The sequence below is a fragment of the Salvia hispanica genome, chromosome 3 (assembly GCF_023119035.1).
Source record: "Salvia hispanica cultivar TCC Black 2014 chromosome 3, UniMelb_Shisp_WGS_1.0, whole genome shotgun sequence".
Classification (NCBI taxonomy): Eukaryota; Viridiplantae; Streptophyta; class Magnoliopsida; order Lamiales; family Lamiaceae; genus Salvia; species Salvia hispanica.
The window spans coordinates 1,475,938-1,494,417 of record NC_062967.1 but is presented as its reverse complement, the minus strand read 5'-3'; the positions used below and the strand labels follow the sequence as shown (position 1 = coordinate 1,494,417).

Sequence of the window (18,480 nt, the reverse complement as noted above, 5' to 3'; positions counted from 1 at the left end):
GTACAAAATATATCACAAAAGTGTTATCCTACATTAGTCCTAATTTGGTTCAATTAGTTATAGACCTTAGATGTAGTTTCATAAACCCCAATTATATACAACCAATCAAAAATTATCAACCATAAGAGACCCAATATTATAAAATCAAAACATATCACTACTAACAATTACTCTAGAATTCCACGTTCACAACCAATAATCGTATTTTTACATTTTGGATTGTTCAACGAACATTAGTCTGAAATTTTCTTTTAAATAAGAGTGAATCTCGCTATGCATTGTTAAAAAAAAAAAAGTTCCATCCAAAAATAAAAAGTTTTTCTCAAATTATTAACACTATTATATCCTTCTTTTCTCTTTCTCTCTCATGTTGTACGCAATTTTTTGTTAATACTGTGATGTCCATTCATATGACTAATTTTTATGGAGTAATAATACCAAATATGGATCGATGAATCTAAAAATGAAAGAATAAGATTTTCTTGTGAATGTCCCATATAGCACATAAAATGTTAACACAAGAATAAATGTGTAAAAGTTTACAATTTTGCGTATTTTAATATACAAACATTTATGATTATCAATATTGTCAAGGGAATGTATATCAATATCCAATATAGATTATTAGATAATAACATCAAACATCAATATATTCATCAACATACGTATTACTATAAGTCAACGAGTTTATTAAATTGTTCGTCTATATGAATTCGGCATAAATAGATTTGTAAAATCAATTAAGATGGTGAATATATTATGTTAGTGGATTTGTAGAATTTTCAATTTGGTGTTAAATATTAATAATTTAATGTAAATAGTAAATACCGATATGAGATCAATTAAGATAATTGAAATATCATGTATCGGAATAGCGAATTACGCAGCAATATAATTATTTGAGTTGATTTACTAACAATTTGATATGAAAATTAGGATAAGATAATGGATATATGATTTTGTACATACAAATCATCTACGCTAAGCTATTTCTTCTAGAATAGATTTATTTCACCATACGTGTTAAGCATACTACACGGAATCCACCTAAAAAAGAATTTTATGTCGTCACACAAATCCAAAATTTGTATTTTGATACTATACCAACTTTTTTCCCTTTCAACTTCCTTTCTTACAAAGCTAACCAAAAAATTAAATTTCACATACTCTAAAAAAAAATACGTACACTATACCGCCAAATACGCGTATCTATATTTACCCGTATTCCACGCCTACACCACGTGCCGAAATTCCTTCCCCGCGTCCACTTGGCGCGACGCCATTGGCCCCCCAAACGATCCCGACAAACTCCGTATCTCGACACCCGTCCAACCACCTCGCGCCACGTCACACCCTGTTCCTCCCTAGGTACGACTTTCCACGTGGCGCCTCCCCATTGGCCCCGTCGTCGCCTTCAAATTTTGTAAACGGTTGCTCCGCTCTGTTTTTTTTCTTCGTAAAATCCCCATTTCCTGAAATAAATAATCATTTCCGTTTCCTTCCTTTCCTTAAAAATTAAATCGGAGAGAATAAATCAATCAGAGAAATCGACAAATCATTCGATCAATTTGATTTCGCGATGGCGGTGAAGATGAGGAAGTGGTCGCCGTGGCCGCCGGCGAGGAAGTTCGCGGTGGCGATGCGGCTGATGAGGCTCGAGGTCATGGCGGAGGACGGCGGCGGCGACGACGAAGACGGCGCGGCGGCGCAGAAATTCGTGGCGATCAGAATCAAATGGAAGGGGGAGCCGAAGTTTCTGCCGCTGATGGCGCCGTTTCAGCCCCGGAAAAAGGTCGAGCGGTCGAGCAATCGGGGAATGAGGAAAGGCGGAGGGATCGTCGAATGGGACGAGGATCCGTGGTTCGAGAACACGTGCTGTTTCTCGATTGCCTCGGATAAGAAATTCGGGCCGTGGGAGGTCGCCTTTAGTGTTATTTGCGTAAGTTGTTTAATTAATTTTTTCGTGTGTGGTTTGCAGGCTATTGATTATAATATAAAAAAATGACGGTTTTAATTGGGACAGGGGGAGAAGGCCGATTCGAAGGCGAAAATGGCGGTGATCGGAGGAGTTTCGATTAACATAACCGAAATTGTTTCGAAAATGGAGAGTTCTTCGATTGAAGAGAAGCTTCATCTAAATTTGCAAATTGATGGAATTGCTAGAGAAGCTGCCCTCACGGTAAATATTGTTTAATAGTGAAATTTCGTGATTATTCTGGTGATTTGCCGTTTTTTATTGATCAGAGTTGTCTAAAAACTTGCGTATTAAGTAATGCTGCGACCACAAATTTTTATGTAATGATCAATTTTGTTGTCATTTAACTAACAATTTGGTGAAGAATTTAATGTAAATAGTGGAAATGAGCCAAACTTGTGTTGCATGTGAACATGGTGTACTACTAGATATAGAAATTTTGGTTTGATGGAATTGATTATAATGATTAATAGGAGTCATTTTATAAAATAATTGGTTGATTAGACCACTTGTTTTGAATGCTTAAGAAAATATTTTAAATTGGGTGGAGCAGTTAACTAGTCTTTGTTTTTGATTAAGTATGAACACTTTAGAAATATCCACCAATTTAGATTTTGTCACACGAGTACTAACGTCCTAGTTTGAAAAGGTGTGGAATTATTAAATGATTTGAGTTATTACCTACCTAGCTAGATGAGATTAGATATTTGACTAAAATTGTAATTACTATAATATTATCAATGTGTTAGATGGTGTTCAAATGTGTTGAAATCAGAGTATCCCATAATTCAGCGGCACCGAGCCGATCGAAATCCATCGATTCGAAATGTTCATCTGTTGATGAGATTAGAGACAAGTCAAGGAGGAGATCGTTGAGCCTAGAAGAGGCGTGTTTGGACGAGCCGGGTGTGCCGGAGTTGAGGACCTCGGAGCCCGACAAAAAAGACCGATGGTTTAGTTGGAAGAGCCGACGATTCAGTTTCAAACGAGCCAAGACTAAAGAGGAGACCAGGGTTCACTCAGCTAGCCTTTCTTCAACAAACTCATTGCAGGTTAAATATTTCTATACTTTCTTCTATGTTTTCCTTATTAAAAATGTTGTAGTTTGTTGACATTCAAATAGATTATATGTCTTAGTGTATTTGACTATATGACTTGGTAAAAATATCATATAGTTCTTGTCTGATCTTGTTTCACTTGATATTACATAATTTGTTTGATTAAATCCACTTTGTCTGATATTGACCTTTTCTATGTAAGAGTATTGACTTTTATGCAAATGGACTGTGTGTGGTCACAAAATACTACCAATAGTACTTTATCCATTGCTTTCATCTCAGTCAAAGCGACCATTTCTTGTTAACACACAATTTGATAAGGTGTTGTTTAGTGTGTTAAATGGACAGATAATAAAATGAAGAAAGTATATTTTTTTAGAAATATGTTATTTTTAGTGGGACTAGTTAGAATGAAATCTATAATTTTTTTGTTTGAATTTAAATTGCATCTATTTTCTTGCAGAAAGAAGATGGCAGTTCAGAAACAGCAGACACAGTTTGTGAATGGGAAGACAAGGAGTTGATGAGCAGAGATGGTCAAGCACAGCTCAAGGCTCCGTTTTTCTTCGCCTCGTTCGACCAACGGAGCAACAAGGCGGCCGGGGCGAGCGCCTGCACAGCCCTAGTGGCCGTGATATCCCACTGGCTCCACTCGAACCCGAACGCCATGCCAAGGCGATCGGAGCTGGATGACCTCATAATGCAGGGCTCGTCGGAGTGGCGGAAGCTGTGCGAGGACGCCGCCTACGTCAAGGACTTCCCGAACAAGCACTTCGACCTCGAGACCGTCCTCAGGGCCGACATCCGGCCCGTGTCCATCTCCCGCAACGAGTCGTTCGTCGGGTTCTTCGGGGCCGAGGCGTTCGACTCGCTGAAGGGGGCCATGTCGTTCGACGACTTATGGGACGAGATCCGCGGCGGCGGCGGCGGAGACACGGCGCCGAGGATCTACATCGTGAGCTGGAACGACCATTTCTTCGTGCTGAAAGTCGAGGCGGACGCGTATTACATCATCGACACGCTGGGGGAGCGGCTCTACGAGGGGTGCAACCAGGCATACATGATAAGGTTCGACGAAAAGGCCGTGATTCAGGTGCATAAGCCGGCGGCCGAAACAGCAGAGAGCGAGGTGATATGCAGTGGGAAAGAATGCTGCAGAGAGTTCATAAAGAGATTTCTCGCAGCCATACCGTTGAAGGAGCTCGAGGAGGAGGAGAAGAAGAGCACCGTCTCTTACTTCTGTCTCCATCAACGGCTGCAGATAGAGTTCAACTACAGCTGCTTGATCTCTCCGGCCTCATCCTCCTCGACGCCGTCTCCCCTGTCTTCCCTAACCACATCGACATCGTCTCCTTCCTCCGATTGACTGTAAATTCATGTTTACAATAAAACATACTCATGTAATACTCAATCAAGAAAGCAATAAAGGATTCATGTCTTAAAGTTTGAAGACGATTTGTTCAATCGAACATCGATAGAAGCCGGGCAGTCACTAGCAAAAAAGAAAGATGCTATGGACCTACAAACTCATAACCAGTGCTGCCAAAGCTATAGACAACGGGACACACTTTAAATGATGGCAAATACAGCCTTTTTTCTCTTGTGGAACTCGAAAAGGGTCGTTTTAGTCCCCCCGGGAACATCCAAAGAGCGATAGGGCCAAAGGATTACGACCTGTCGCTCTCTCGTTCCCAAGTAAAATGATAAACAAGAACAATGATTAGTAAATTTCGTCGACAGTAGACCCACAATGTATCCACTTCTATCAACATGATCCACACAAAATAACGAAAACATGATTTATAACCTAATAAAGCATAATTCAGAATATAAATGGAATGTCGATCAAACTCGGCTCTTAATGAAACGAATGGAATGTCATTAGCCTCTTCGTGTAGCCTGCTTATAAAAGATGTCCATTCCAGGCAGAGCAAAAAACTATTGTAGATAAGTTACAAATCGAGCTTTTTTGGCAAATCTACGAGCTAACAGAAACTAACGATCAATCTGAGTGAATCCTTCTAACTAGAAATCACTATGAACAAGCAATTCACATATTTGATGCACAAACTAACCAACCTAGAATGTACCTGATGAAGGCAGACTTTTAGTTACAAAAGCAACGGAGATAATCATCAACGAAAAGAGCTGATAATAACAAACCATTCCCCACTGTACAATGTCAGCATATTATTCACATCAAAACAAGCCTGCTTCACAGATCGTGGTTCAATCCTTGAGACGACGGCTCTTGGATTAGATCCGATCCACAGTGCTCCTATTGCCATATTGCACTCGTAGAGGACAACTGTTCTCAATACTAGCATGAGGAGCTACTAGAGAACCCAGCCGCAATGTTAAGTCGCAGCCGACCTGCTGCTCTATTTCTTCATGATTGGATGTACAATTAGCATCCCAAGTTAAGGCGGGGTAACTTCGTTGGGGACCAATTTTATCACTATCCACGAGTTGGGGATTGGGAAATGAAGCTTTCGAAGGCTCAAGACCATCACCATAGTGCAAAGGAAACACATGCCATAGGTTCGACGAGTTAGAAGCTTGGTCATTGTTGGGCAGCAAGACAGTTTTTTTGACATGACTGGGATTTCTTGATTGAAAACTACAACCGCGACCCTTGATGCACGAAGGTGAGGGATTCTTGGCATCGAGTGTTGAGTAGTGTGGGCAATGGAGGATGAGGGGGCTAATCTTAGCAAATTTCCTATAAATCTCAGAGCTCAAATTGGTGTGAGAAACAAAACCACCCTCTACATTATCCGGCCTTAGGTAGCATCTAGGCGAACCGCTACGTTGGCTTCTCGATGATCTCCTAGGAGTGCAACCCAAATGCAATGCAGCTAGTCATAACAGAGACAAACAAATACTATATGAGTACATTTTTAGCAAGATTTTCTTGAATACCCAAGTTAAAAACAACCTTGGCATACATAGAAAGAGAATGTTACTAGTTAGCACACACACCTTCAATACAAGAGTGCAAGAATTCCCCAGTTTCAGAGGTCTCATCTCTTCTGATTATGGTGTCAATGGCATCACTTACTCTTTCCCAAAGTGTATCAAGATCAGAATACTCAGCCTAACCCAATATCAAAAAATGAAGTGGGAGCATCATAAAAAAGAAATCTTGGATGAAATCAAAGGAGATTTTCAGCTAAGCCATAAATAAACCTACCTTAGAGTTTGCTTTAGAATACATGATTTCTTCAGCTTTCAAAACAACAATGGGGAGTTTCTCTTGCCACTCCCTATTCTTCTTAGTAGCTAAACAATGGACCTCATTCACAATCCTACATAAACACATCCCACTTCAAGAACACCTCCAAAACACACACACACACACACACACAGTGAAAGTACCTGAAAATTTCTTGAATGAGAGAGCCCCTGATGGGGTGGTGCCTATCACTGTGCCAAGCCCTTCTCACACACTCATAGGGTCTTGGCATTCTTCCTTCCAGGAATCAAGAGAGAGAAAGATGAGTGGTGGATGATGGTGGGGAGAAAACACCTACAAAAAAGAGGGCTTTCTTTTGCTGCATTTGGGGAAGAGAAAATGGATGTATGTGGGGAAAAAAGACCACAGGCCACAGGGTTCAAAGAGTGACCCCCCAAAAAATAGTAAACTTAAAAATTAAAAGTTGATGGAGAAATTCTGGCCCATTACCTCATGGGATTTCAATCAAGGACCCCTTTTTTAATCATTTTTTTGGCAACAAAATTGAATCTTTTTATCATGGGTTTTATTTAAAGTTTTAGATAATCATTAATTTGGAAGAAGTGAAGCAGTGGTGTGTGTCCCCCATAGCGCCAGATGCCAGCTTCCCAGTTTCAAAGATCTTCATATTTTGTCACTGTTGGTACCCCTGTCTCGCCCGAAACCCACGATCACGCTCTTGGGTTCGGGTTCGTTGGTGAAATTAGAACTCGTTAATATTATTAGTTGAGGGCATGATTCCATTATTGATCTTCTTTAAGAAAAAAACTTATGTCCCAACAAAATATTTATGACTCCTTCACTAATGTGTTCTGATTTTTTTCACGTGACTATCAATTTATGACTAACTAATGTCATTGTAGCAAGTTAAGGTGACATTTTGCTTTCAGCGCCGCAATAACAATTCTTACAACGCAGTTGTAATGACTTAAACATCTCTAACTTAACACTCTACGCCCACAAAGATAACGTAGTTCGTTCCATCCAGAGGATAAAGTTGCAAGAAAAATAGAAAAACAGCTTAAAAACTAAGTTTGTGATTCATCAATAAACTATCGGCCATACTTTTAAGTTGGATTCCAGTCAATGATAAGCAACTATTTACAATTGAAATACATCCACCGTCCCATATAATTTGAGACACTTTGATCCGCACGAGTTTTAATAAATGTAATGGAAAGTGAATTGAAAAAGTTGGTGGGATGTGGGTCTAGTTTTAAAGTATTAGTTTTATAATAAAATGTGAGTAGGAATGAGTTAGTGAAATATGAAGTTCACTACTCAAAAACAGTAAAAGTAACATAGGACAAATTATGTGGGATGATCCAAAATGAAATACTTTGTTAAATTATGTGGAACGGAGGGGGTAAGTGATAAAATTAGAAGGTAATTAATGCCTTAGGCGGAGATATATAATATAGGTATGTATGTTACCTCAATTAAATTGATATACTATTAGACTTGCCAATCTATAGAATAGTCAAATTTCACTGTCTTTAATTAAATCTATCAGTAGCTAGTGGAACAGTTGAGCATCAAGCAATAGTATTGAATATGTTTATATTTTATGAGTTGGTATTCTAATTTTATACTTACACTTTTGTATTTGGGAGGTGATCAATTGCTAACTATTCTCTCCGTTCGTCATTAAGAGTCTCATGTCATGGGCGGCACGAGTTTTAAGAAATGTTAAGAAAAGTGATGGAAAAAAATTAGTGGAATAGAGGTTCCACTTGTATATATTAGTTTTAAATGAAATGTGAGTGCAATGAGTTAGTGGAAGGTGAGACTCTATTACCATTTATGGTAAAAGTGAACCGGGACTCTTATTCGCAAACGGACTAAAATGGAAAAACGAGACTCTTATTCGCGGACGGATGGAGTAATTAGTAATCTAAAATTGAAACCAATTTTTAACCATAAGATTAGAAGATCTTGTGGTTGATATAATGCCAAGTGTAATATATTTTTAATTTAAATACTCCCTCCGTCCCATAAAAGTTGAGTCGTATTCCTTTTTAGTCCGTCCCAACAAAGTTGAGTCATTTCCTTTTTTAACTAAAGACAAAACATCTAATCACTCTTATTTTATTCCATCATTTACTTTACTCTCTCTTATCTTTCCTACTTTTTTTATCTCTCCTATTTATTTAATATAAATTCTTAATCTCCGTGCACAAAAGTTTTGTCTCAACTTTTATGGAACGGAGGGAGTAATTATTAATTAAATTAAAGGGTATTAATGTCAAATCCTATATGTAGTAATTATAATTAACTACTTTCTCTTTCTTCAAAATCATTTCAAATCTTTAAATTTACGTAACTTTCTCAATTTAAATTGTTTTTTAGCAAAAAATATATTAAATTAAAGATAATTTAATAAGGATTCCAACGAGATCTCAATTGCATATGTTCCGACGATGTTCGGGTGATGAAATTTGATAAATTATATTTCAATTTTCGTACATGTTGATAAGCAGCTTTTATCAACAAATGCAACAAAAATTCTCAATATATTGTAGGCAAAATCTCAATATTATGCATGTCCAATCTCAATGTAATATAATTAACTAATGTAATATTGTTGATATTCTAATGTAATATTGTTGATATTTGTAATACACAATGTTGATATAAAAAAATATCCACGAAAATTATCATATGATAACATAATGACGATATTACCCTTTTGTTGATATTTTGTTTATTATTTATTGAGATTTGTGAGCTTTTAATTTCATCCACTCATTTTAAAATCCAAGGGTGGAAATTTAGTTTGATTTTGGATTAAAGTACTAAAACCATGAGAATAGGACCCTATTAAAAGTACTCCGTACTAGTTATTTAATGATCGATTATTTTTCGAGCCCAATTAGTAACACAATATGGGGCATTCTTCGTTAAAATCATCATCAACAAATATACACAACATTTAACATTATTTTTATTTATATATCCCAATTAAATTCAATTTTCTGATAAAAAATACGGTGGAAGCGAATAAATCTTTATTTAAAAAATCACTACTACATACTGTACACAAAATAGCATGACACTTGATATGCTATAGACATGCTTTTCTCCACTTCATCACGATTTAAACTAATCCATATACAAAAAAGCGCACAAAAGAGAAACTATATCCATTTGCTCGTGACCCCACACAATTTAAATGTTTCACTATCATTATACACAACACAATTTCATGCATGTAAGCCATTTGTCTCTCCCCACCACAAAATGCTATACAACTTGAACCCTCATTTCTATTTAATATCTACATCATTATCCATCATATTACATCATTTTACTTTCCACACCAATAAAAGATCCATTTAATAGCAATCACCACACACTAAACACAAAATCCCAAAACCCAATCTACCCCCCCAAATTAAATCAATACTAGTCTATTTCCATTAATGCCTTTTTGTACACAAACTCATCTTGGCCGCTTGTAATTATTATCATTCATTTCTAGTTATTTAATTTAATTTAATTTAATTTTCCATCACATATAAAAAATAAAAACACCCCCACCCCCACACCCCTATAGTAGCAATGCTGCCCCCCACCCCCCCTCTCCCTCCTCTGCGCCATCCTCCTCTGCCTCCCCCTCGCCGTCATCTTCACTTTCACCGCCCCCTCCGCCACCACCTCCGCCGCCGTTTCCGGCGGCGCCGCCACTTCCCCACTCCCCTTCACTATACCACCCCCCTTCACCAACCACACCACTAATACAAGCCAAGCAAGGAAAACACTTCCACACCCCAAAATCAAGAATCTCACCGCCGCCGCCGCCGCCACGGCGGCGGCGGCGGCGGCGGATGAAGCCGAAGATCAAATACTACTCAACCTCGCTTCCCGGGTCGACCCGAGCCCGAGACCCGTCAAGAAGCTCGCATTCATGTTCCTCGCCACCACCTCCCTACCCCACGCGCCGCTGTGGGAGCAATTCTTCTCACGCGCCGCCGCGGAGCGGTACAACATATACATCCACGCCGCCGCCGACTTCGCGGTCCCCTCCGGCGGCGCGTTCGCGAACAGGACCGTCCCGTCGAGGCCCACGCGCCGCAACACCCCGACGCTGATCGCCGCGGCGCGGAGGCTCCTCGCCCACGCGCTCCTCGACGACGGGGCGAACGCGGTGTTCGCCCTCCTCTCGCCTTCGTGTGTTCCCCTCCACTCCTTCGGCTACACGTATCGGGTACTCACGAAGTCGCGGCGGAGCTTCGTCGAAATTTTATCGAACGAGCCCGGCGCGTGGGAGAGATGGGCGGCGCGTGGGGAGCACGCGATGCTGCCGGAGGTGGGGTTCGGCGATTTCCGGATTGGGTCCCAGTTCTGGGCGGTGAAGAGGAAGCATGCGAGGGTGATTGTCCGTGACAAGAGGCTTTGGGCGAAGTTCCAGGTGGCGTGCCTGCGCGACGACACGTGTTACCCGGAGGAGCACTACTTCCCTACGCTGCTGAGCATGGTGGACCCGCGCGGGTGCACGCCCTGCACCCTCACGCACGTGGACTGGAGGGGGAGCAGAGGGGGGCATCCGCGGACCTACGTGGCGGATGAGGTGGGCCCCGAGCTGATCAGGGCCCTCCGCAGGAGCAGGCCCAGGTACGGTGACGAGGAGGTCAGATCGGACGGCTCTAATTCGTCTGTGACGGTTGTGGCGGGTGACAGGCGGAGGAGGCACGATCCGTTTCTGTTTGCGAGGAAGTTCTCGCCCGGTGCACTGCACCGGTTGCTGGAGATTGCGAATGATGTTATTTTTAAAGATTGATTTTTTTTTTTTTAAATAAAATTTTGTAATGATGATAGTGATGAAGTGTAGAATATAAAGTATAGTGTGAAATGAAATTAATAAAGCGAAAAGGCGGGAAAAACCCGTGCTTTTGTTTCCAACCGATCTTTCCCTTTCTATTCTCTCAAATTTTGCTAGATTGATTCTTTTTTGCCATTTAGTGGGATAGTTTTATGTTAAAGAAATTGTACTTTAGAAAAAGGGGTTAAAGTGTTTATGAATTTTGATTATAGAAGGATTGATACTACTACTTTAGAAAAGGGGGTTGAAGTCTTTGACTATATGTGGTTTGGTTCGAGATAAAAAGTTGGGTTTCATAGGTTTTGTTTGATTGGGCCAATTTAAAGTTATGGTAAGAATAATATCTCAATATAATGTCTAAAACCAAGATATGGGCCGTTGTTAAAGATGGTCCATGATTATGGGTACAACTTATTGTGACTCAAATCATGTGTCATGTGTGAGGTGGATAATGGCTTTTTTTTCTAATGTGTTAGAAACGCACGAGCTTAAGCGTTGATGAGGTGTGTAATAATACTTTATCCGTTCTACTATAAGAGTCACATTTTATTATTTTGGTTCATCCCGCAATAAAGTTATATTTCACTAGATTTCACATTTCACTAATTCAATTCACTCATATTTTATTATAAAATTAATATAAAAAAATTGATTCATATATCATTAACTTATTTTATTATAAAATTAATATAAAAAAATTGATTCATATATCATTAACTTTTTGTGCGGGTTAGTTGCGACCGAAATACAAATGGTAGTCAATTGATAGTAAGATATTTTTACCTAATTAATAACTCGAAAGTTTGAGTTATGAATGGACAATTATTTTTAATATTTTGATTGATTTATTTTATTTGATTACAATCACAGGTGTTTCAAGCTCGTCTTTAGTAAAATTAAATTAATCTTACGAGATTATCTTTGTTAAATTAATCTTATGAGATTACCCTTTAATATCAAGACAGAAAATCTTCTAAAGAATAATACTTCCTCTGTCCCATTAGAAATGAAACGTTTTCCTTTTTAGTTTGTCCCATTAAAAATGAAACCTTGCCTAAAATGGAAATATCTCTATCTCTACTTTTTTATCTTTCTTTCTTTTCTCTCTCTTCATTAACTTATGAAACAACACTACATAAAAATTCGTGCCGATTCTAAAATGTTGCATAGTTAATGAGACGAAGAGAGTATAATTTGAACCCAAGAAAATGAAAAACTCCACTTCCCATTATTGTATTTGTATGTAATATGTCCTAATGTAATATAGTATGACTATGAGATCGATACTTATCTGTTTTGCATCAGATTAAATAAAAATTAATGAATCACCCAGAAATGTCATATCGACGATGACTCTGACGTGACATATTATCCAAAATTTGTATGGTAAACATACCAACAATATCAATGACAATCATTTCCATATATACTACATCAAAATACAATTAAATATACGAATATCGTATTAGGAAGGTTAATTATACTACTAGTATAATCTTAAGAAAACAATAGATTACGTAAAATTTTCCATTTACTAATTCAACAAATCTTTCATTAAAATCTGTAGATCTACTTTACAAAATATTGACCTTTAGAAGGTAATTAAATTAAATTACATTAATTTACAAAGTTATTTTAAAAAAAAAATGTAACAACACATCAAGAATTAAGTGGTAGAGACAACCCAGCAGCAACTCACACCAACTGTGCCACCGCCTCCTTCAATATATTGTTTCCGATCAAAATCGACGGCCGTGATTCTCCCGGATCTAACCGCACCATTTCAATCCACCTTTCTATTCTCCTTTCCCTTTTCTTTTACCTATAATTTTTTTATTGTTTTTACCCTTCTTTCCATTTTTATACCTTTCTCTCTCCTCAAGTTCGCAGCAAATCTAGAGAGAGAATCGCCGCATCGTCCGCCAGAAACCCGCAATTTCACAAATCACACACTACTGCAGCTGCAGCGCCTCCAGTTCCTCGTTTTCTGGGAAGGTGAATGATTTGTTTGATTTTTGTTAATTAATCGCCGGATGTTTGTGTTTTCGTTGAAATGGAGCTGACTGTTAAGTTTTTTTATTTGTTTTGATTGAAATTGGTTGGTTAAGTTGCTGGAATTTTGTGATTCTTAGCTGAATTGAGTGTATCGAGGGATGTAGGGTATGATTTTGCGTTGAATTTGTGTTTATGGTGTTGTTAGCGTAGGGTATCGGCGAGATCGGGTAGAGCGATGGCGCCGAGCACGATACGGAAAGCGATCGGGGCGGTGAAGGATCAGACCAGCATCGGGATCGCTAAGGTCGCGAGCAACATGGCGCCGGAGCTGGAGGTCGCCATAGTCAAAGCCACCAGCCACGACGACGATCCGGCGTCGGAGAAGTATTTGAGGGAGATTCTCCAGTTGACCTCGTTTTCCCGAGGGTATGTTAGCGCCTGTGTGGTCGCTGTGTCTAGAAGGTTGGGGAAAACGCGTGATTGGATTGTGGCTCTCAAGTGTTTGATGCTTATTCATCGATTGCTCAATGAAGGAGATGCTGTCTTCCAGCAGGAAATCATGTATGCTACTAGAAGGGGGACTAGGTTGTTGAATATGTCTGATTTTCGCGATGAGGCGCACTCGAGTTCTTGGGATCACTCGGCTTTTGTGAGAACCTACGCGCTGTACTTGGATCAGAGGCTGGAGATGATGATTTATGAGCGGAAGCAGAGTGGGAATGGTGGTGAGATTGAGAGATCTGGGGCTAGAGATGATAGGTACAACTATAGATCACCACCGGGATCAAACAGGGGTAATGGATACGAGTATAGTCACGAGTATCGGGAGGAGCCCTATGGGATGCGCAGATCTAGGTCGTCTGGTGATGTGAGAGAGTCGACACAGGCGAAGAAAGATGCTACTCCTCTTAGGGATATGGCGCCCGAGAGGATCTTTGGGAAGATGAGTCATTTGCAGAGGCTGTTGGATCGGTTTTTGTCTTGCCGGCCTACGGGTTTGGCAAAGAATGAGAGGATGATTCTGGTTGCAATGTATGCTATTGTTAAGGAGAGCTTCAAGCTGTATGCTGATATCTGTGAGGTTTTGGCTGTGCTTCTTGACAAGTTCTTTGATATGGAGTATCAAGATTGTGTCAAGGCGTTTGATGCTTATGCTAGCTCAGCAAAGCAGATAGACGAATTGATCGGATTCTATAACTGGTGCAAGGACATTGGTGTGTCGAGGTCTTCTGAGTTTCCAGAAGTTCAGAAAATTACAGGCAAATTGTTGGAGACTTTGGAGGAATTTGTGAGGGACAGGGCTAAGGCGACAAAGAGCCCAGAGAGGAAGGTGGAGGCATTGCCGGCTCCTCCTGTGGAGGAAGAGCCGGTGCAAGAGATTAAGGCGCTGCCGCCTCCTGAGGACCCTACTCCCCCACCACAACCTGAGCCTGAGCCTCCTAAGCCCGCCATTCAAGGCGATCTGCTGGATCTAAGGGATGAGGGAGTGACTGCTGATGATCAAGGGAATAAGTTTGCTCTGGCACTGTTTGCTGGACCGGTGGCCAACAACGGGAATGGCTCGTGGGAAGCATTCCATTCGAATGGGGAATCAGAGGTGACCTCCGCCTGGCAAAATCCGGCTGCAGAGACGGGCAAGGCTGATTGGGAATTGGCTCTTGTCGAAACTGCTAGCCATTTGTCTCAGCAAAAGGCTTCAATGGGTGGTGGACTTGATCCGTTGCTGTTGAATGGCATGTATGACCAGGGAATGGTTAAGCAGCATGTGAGCACTTCTCACTTGAGTGGTGGCAGTGCCAGCAGCGTTGCGCTGCCAGGTCCTGGAGCGAGTAAAACTCCAGTCCTGGCACTCCCTGCGCCCGATGGAACAGTCCAGACCGTGGGACAGGATCCATTTGCTGCGTCTTTAAGCATTGCGCCTCCTTCATACGTGCAGATGGCCGACATGGAGAAGAAGCAGCAACTGCTGGTGCAGGAGCAGATGGTGTGGCAGCAGTATCACAGAGACGGGATGCAAGGCCAGACGAGCCTGGCCAAGATCGGTGCAGGCGGATATCATGCTCCCGGCGTACAGCCTCCAATGCCATATGGTATGCCACCAGTGAACGGAGTCGGAGTGCCACCTGCTGGTTACTACTATACACCCTACTGATTCTTGGTAAATTTTCCTATACGTTAGATTTTAAATCTTGTGATATTCAATGTATTTGATGTGATTTTGCTGGCATTTGTGCATTTCTGTTTTGTAATATTATTTCATTTGGGATTGCAGGTGCTTGTTCTAGAACTACTAATCCTATTCTTTTCTTTCTAATATGATAATTTTGTGTATGTAGATGTTGGATTAGGCTTATTTCTACTTGTAGGGATACCAATATTGTTTAGAACCATTTGGATCTGACATTACTTGCAAAATTGTCTGTCTTTGGTGGATTTTGGTTGTTTAGTAGGAGTAACTAAGTAAGTGTGCTAATACAGTGATAATCCAAATTTGGGTATGGAATATTAGTTTTTTCTAGATAAATTTTCATTCATGTAGATTCTGATTCTCTCATTTCTGGAAGCATCTAAAGAATCTAGCAAAGTTGAAGATTGATATGATCTTGTCATGTTTTCTTTTCTGGTTATCAGACTAAGCTTTATGCTTGTGACCATGTCTAGTCTTACTTACTCAATGGAGTTATTTTACTAGCTCCATCTCTAATCGCCTTCTATTTTTGATAAGTTTCTCTATTTATTGAGCAGTGTCTCATTTTCCACTAAAAATGCCACCATCACTTCTTCTCTCTATTTTTATCTCGTATTTTACCAATTTTGCATTAAACATGTGTCGTCAACTATCAAGATTACTGGTAGTAGACGGAGGTAGAGTGTGTTTTTTGTCGCGGTCTCGTTGGAAATTGAATTCTGCGTCAATGGAGTAGATTCAAAAAAGTTGGACTACCATATCTTGCCGTGAAAATTTGGAAATAGTGGAAATTGATTTGAGAAAAAGGTATCCAGGTTGAGTTGTAGAGTGCAACATCGTTGTCGTTGAATTGGTGAATTTAATTTAGGTGAGAGGCTTAGTCTGTTTTTGGTGGAATTGCTTTTGGTGTGTGGACGGTTTACTAGTCAACATTAGCTAGCTTATTTATGATTATTTTTTCCAAAAAAAGCTTAGTTATGATTATTGATCGGGTGGGAGGAATTGCCTTTCAATTTGGATTAATAAAAAAGTTGGATTAAAAAAATTGATTGCCCAATGGCTATGACAATCCAATGTCGTAAAGAAATTTTGCAGACTACCGTTATTACGAGTAAATGAGAAATTTCAACAAGGATGAGAACTTCACTCTTTACTAACAAATGTGGAGAATCAAAATGCAGAAGAAATTTATCAAAAAAGATGAAGAAACTGAAAGAGGAGCTCAAAAATGCGATCTACGGAGCTAGAAAAAACGCACAAATCACACAATATTGCGAGCTGAAATAATGGTGAAATTCTTGGCTTGCTATAAACTGAATATGAGAATATCTTGATTAATTTGTACCTTAAATTCCGATAGTTTCATTAGCATAAGCTGCCCGAACGTCTTTTCTAGCAGAATTTACATTGCGTTTTGTGTTATTTTTAAAGGAAAATCTTCGTCTGCCATTAGGAATTCCATTTGAGTTCGGTTTTCGACCTTTTTTTCTCAAACCAATCTTTTGCACTCATTTCTCTTTTTGTTCTGTCTTTAGGTTTAGCCACTTAAATCCCTCTAACCTCTGTCAATTTAGTAAGGGCTAAAATTGAGTATGGACTAATAAACTGATTCGATTCCTTCATTTTCTATGGACGTGACTTGTAATTACACACAATTCTTGAATACAATTTCTTTACACTTCCTTATACAATTGAATTCTTAAATACAAATTTTTCGATGAAATACTTCACAAATACAAGCAATACACATCGTATGGTATTAATTCTTAGACAACAATAATCGAAAGCCCATTTTGTTGTCATTCTTTAGTATCTCGACACGTCTGACAGATTCCACAAATTCCCTGCAATTAATATTAAAAAAGTTAAGTATGTTATTGTAAGAAAATTAATTATATAGGAGTATTAACTAGTACACTAATTATATACTTACTCCCAATCCAAATCTCCAACTAACATCCAATCTCCCTCTTTGTCCAAGTACAATAAAGTGTACTCTTCCCCACTCTCAATTTTACCATCTGCACATTTGTACATAAGAAAAATGTCAAATCGAACACATTGTTACCAACGAATAAAATTCCGCCGCAATCCCAAATTTGACATTTGGGTGACCAAAATTCGTAGCAATGTTAACATTGCCACGGATTTTGAGTGTAAAAGCGACGGTTAGGTAGAAAAGAAAAATTAGGGCATACATTTGGCAAACATATCCATCAATGTGTTTGTTAAATCATGATAGGAATCGAAATCCCTAAGATCGACTTTCCGCCCTATGGCAACGCCCTCCATCTTCACCTTCACGTGCATCGACTTTCTCTCAACTTGCTCTGTAGTTGTCATGTGTGACCGACGGTGATGGGATGACGAGTCCGTCGGTGGCCACCCCTCGAATCTTCGGTGGACACCGTCACTACTCATAGAAAGAAGAGAAAAAAGAGAATAAATAAAAAAATTGAAATATTAAAAGAAATGCATCACTTAGCTAGGTTACAAAATATTAGCCGCACGAGTTTCCTATATTTTGGAGGGCGGCCGACGCCGTCCTCCATCTCTGCAACGCCGCTCCATGAGAGCAACGATAAAGTCGTGCCCTCAACTCCGGTGGCGCTATGATCTTCGAGAAACACCCGTTTCTGTCTATATTCCTTGCGTTTTTCGATCTTGAATCCATTGTTATTCGCGTTGTGGTTGGGAAGAGCAAGCCCGAGTTCGAGTTCCATCAATGCCTTTCAATTGTACAACTAATCAAATGGAATGTACTAATATAGATCTAAGTTTCACAATTTCGATTTGGATGTTATGCTCTCTCTATATATAGGATACATGTCACGCATTAATTTTAATTTCTATGTAAACCCTAGATCGAAAAAGAGCTAAATGTGGTGGGGTTGGAAACATAAAAAAAATGATGGAGGGACATAACAATAAAGTTTTTGGTAGGCCAAAAGAGGGGTAGTGATTCGACAATTGAGAAATAATTATGTTCTAGTATTTAAGAACATGTTTGGCTTTTTTTCATATTTCCTATTCTAAATCTTATATCTTATGTTAAATAATTGGTAGTACTATATTTTATCACTGAATATCACTACTAATATTTTGTATAATATATAAAAATATTTAATTATATATGCTTTTAATGTTTTCTATAATCATACACGTACTCCATTGTTTAAATAAACTAGTAGTATTACTATTCCCTCC

General features: G+C 39.4%; 5 protein-coding genes across 7 annotated transcripts; 3 read left to right on the top strand and 2 right to left on the bottom strand.

Moving 5' to 3' along the window:
* Positions 1-1,486: 1,486 nt before the first annotated feature.
* Positions 1,487-4,485, top strand: LOC125215941. Its single transcript, XM_048117527.1, has 4 exons — positions 1,487-1,939; positions 2,024-2,179; positions 2,725-3,027; positions 3,497-4,485. The coding sequence occupies exons 1-4, from the start codon at positions 1,580-1,582 to the stop codon at positions 4,397-4,399; spliced, it is 1,722 nt and encodes a 573-aa protein (XP_047973484.1). The 5' UTR covers positions 1,487-1,579; the 3' UTR covers positions 4,400-4,485.
* A 683-nt stretch (positions 4,486-5,168) lies between these two features.
* On the bottom strand, positions 5,169-6,656 carry LOC125215942. Its single transcript, XM_048117529.1, has 4 exons — positions 6,412-6,656; positions 6,227-6,341; positions 6,016-6,130; positions 5,169-5,891 (listed from the first exon to the last, which is right to left on the bottom strand). Exons 1-4 carry the CDS (start codon positions 6,498-6,500, stop codon positions 5,290-5,292), a joined length of 921 nt encoding a protein of 306 aa, XP_047973486.1. The 5' UTR covers positions 6,501-6,656; the 3' UTR covers positions 5,169-5,289.
* LOC125214714 (glycosyltransferase BC10) lies at positions 6,608-11,170 on the top strand. The gene is made up of 2 exons (XM_048115844.1): positions 6,608-6,613; positions 9,828-11,170. Exons 1-2 carry the CDS (start codon positions 6,608-6,610, stop codon positions 11,046-11,048), a joined length of 1,227 nt encoding a protein of 408 aa, XP_047971801.1. The 3' UTR covers positions 11,049-11,170.
* Positions 11,171-12,762: 1,592 nt separating this feature from the next.
* Positions 12,763-15,518, top strand: LOC125213429 (probable clathrin assembly protein At4g32285). Of its 3 annotated transcripts, XM_048113980.1 has the most exons (3): positions 12,763-13,085; positions 13,291-15,243; positions 15,358-15,518. In XM_048113980.1, exon 2 carries the CDS (start codon positions 13,321-13,323, stop codon positions 15,235-15,237), a length of 1,917 nt encoding a protein of 638 aa, XP_047969937.1. In that variant the 5' UTR covers positions 12,763-13,085; positions 13,291-13,320; the 3' UTR covers positions 15,238-15,243; positions 15,358-15,518. The 3 variants fall into 3 exon arrangements, with proteins under 3 accessions (XP_047969937.1, XP_047969935.1, XP_047969934.1); XM_048113978.1 differs by having other exon boundaries at positions 13,296-15,416; XM_048113977.1 differs by having other exon boundaries at positions 13,291-15,416.
* A 1,346-nt stretch (positions 15,519-16,864) lies between these two features.
* LOC125216974 (auxin-responsive protein IAA28-like) lies at positions 16,865-18,045 on the bottom strand. The gene is made up of 4 exons (XM_048118777.1): positions 17,784-18,045; positions 17,472-17,686; positions 17,207-17,294; positions 16,865-17,117 (listed from the first exon to the last, which is right to left on the bottom strand). The coding sequence occupies exons 1-4, from the start codon at positions 17,945-17,947 to the stop codon at positions 17,033-17,035; spliced, it is 552 nt and encodes a 183-aa protein (XP_047974734.1). The 5' UTR covers positions 17,948-18,045; the 3' UTR covers positions 16,865-17,032.
* Between the last annotated feature and the right edge of the window lie 435 nt (positions 18,046-18,480).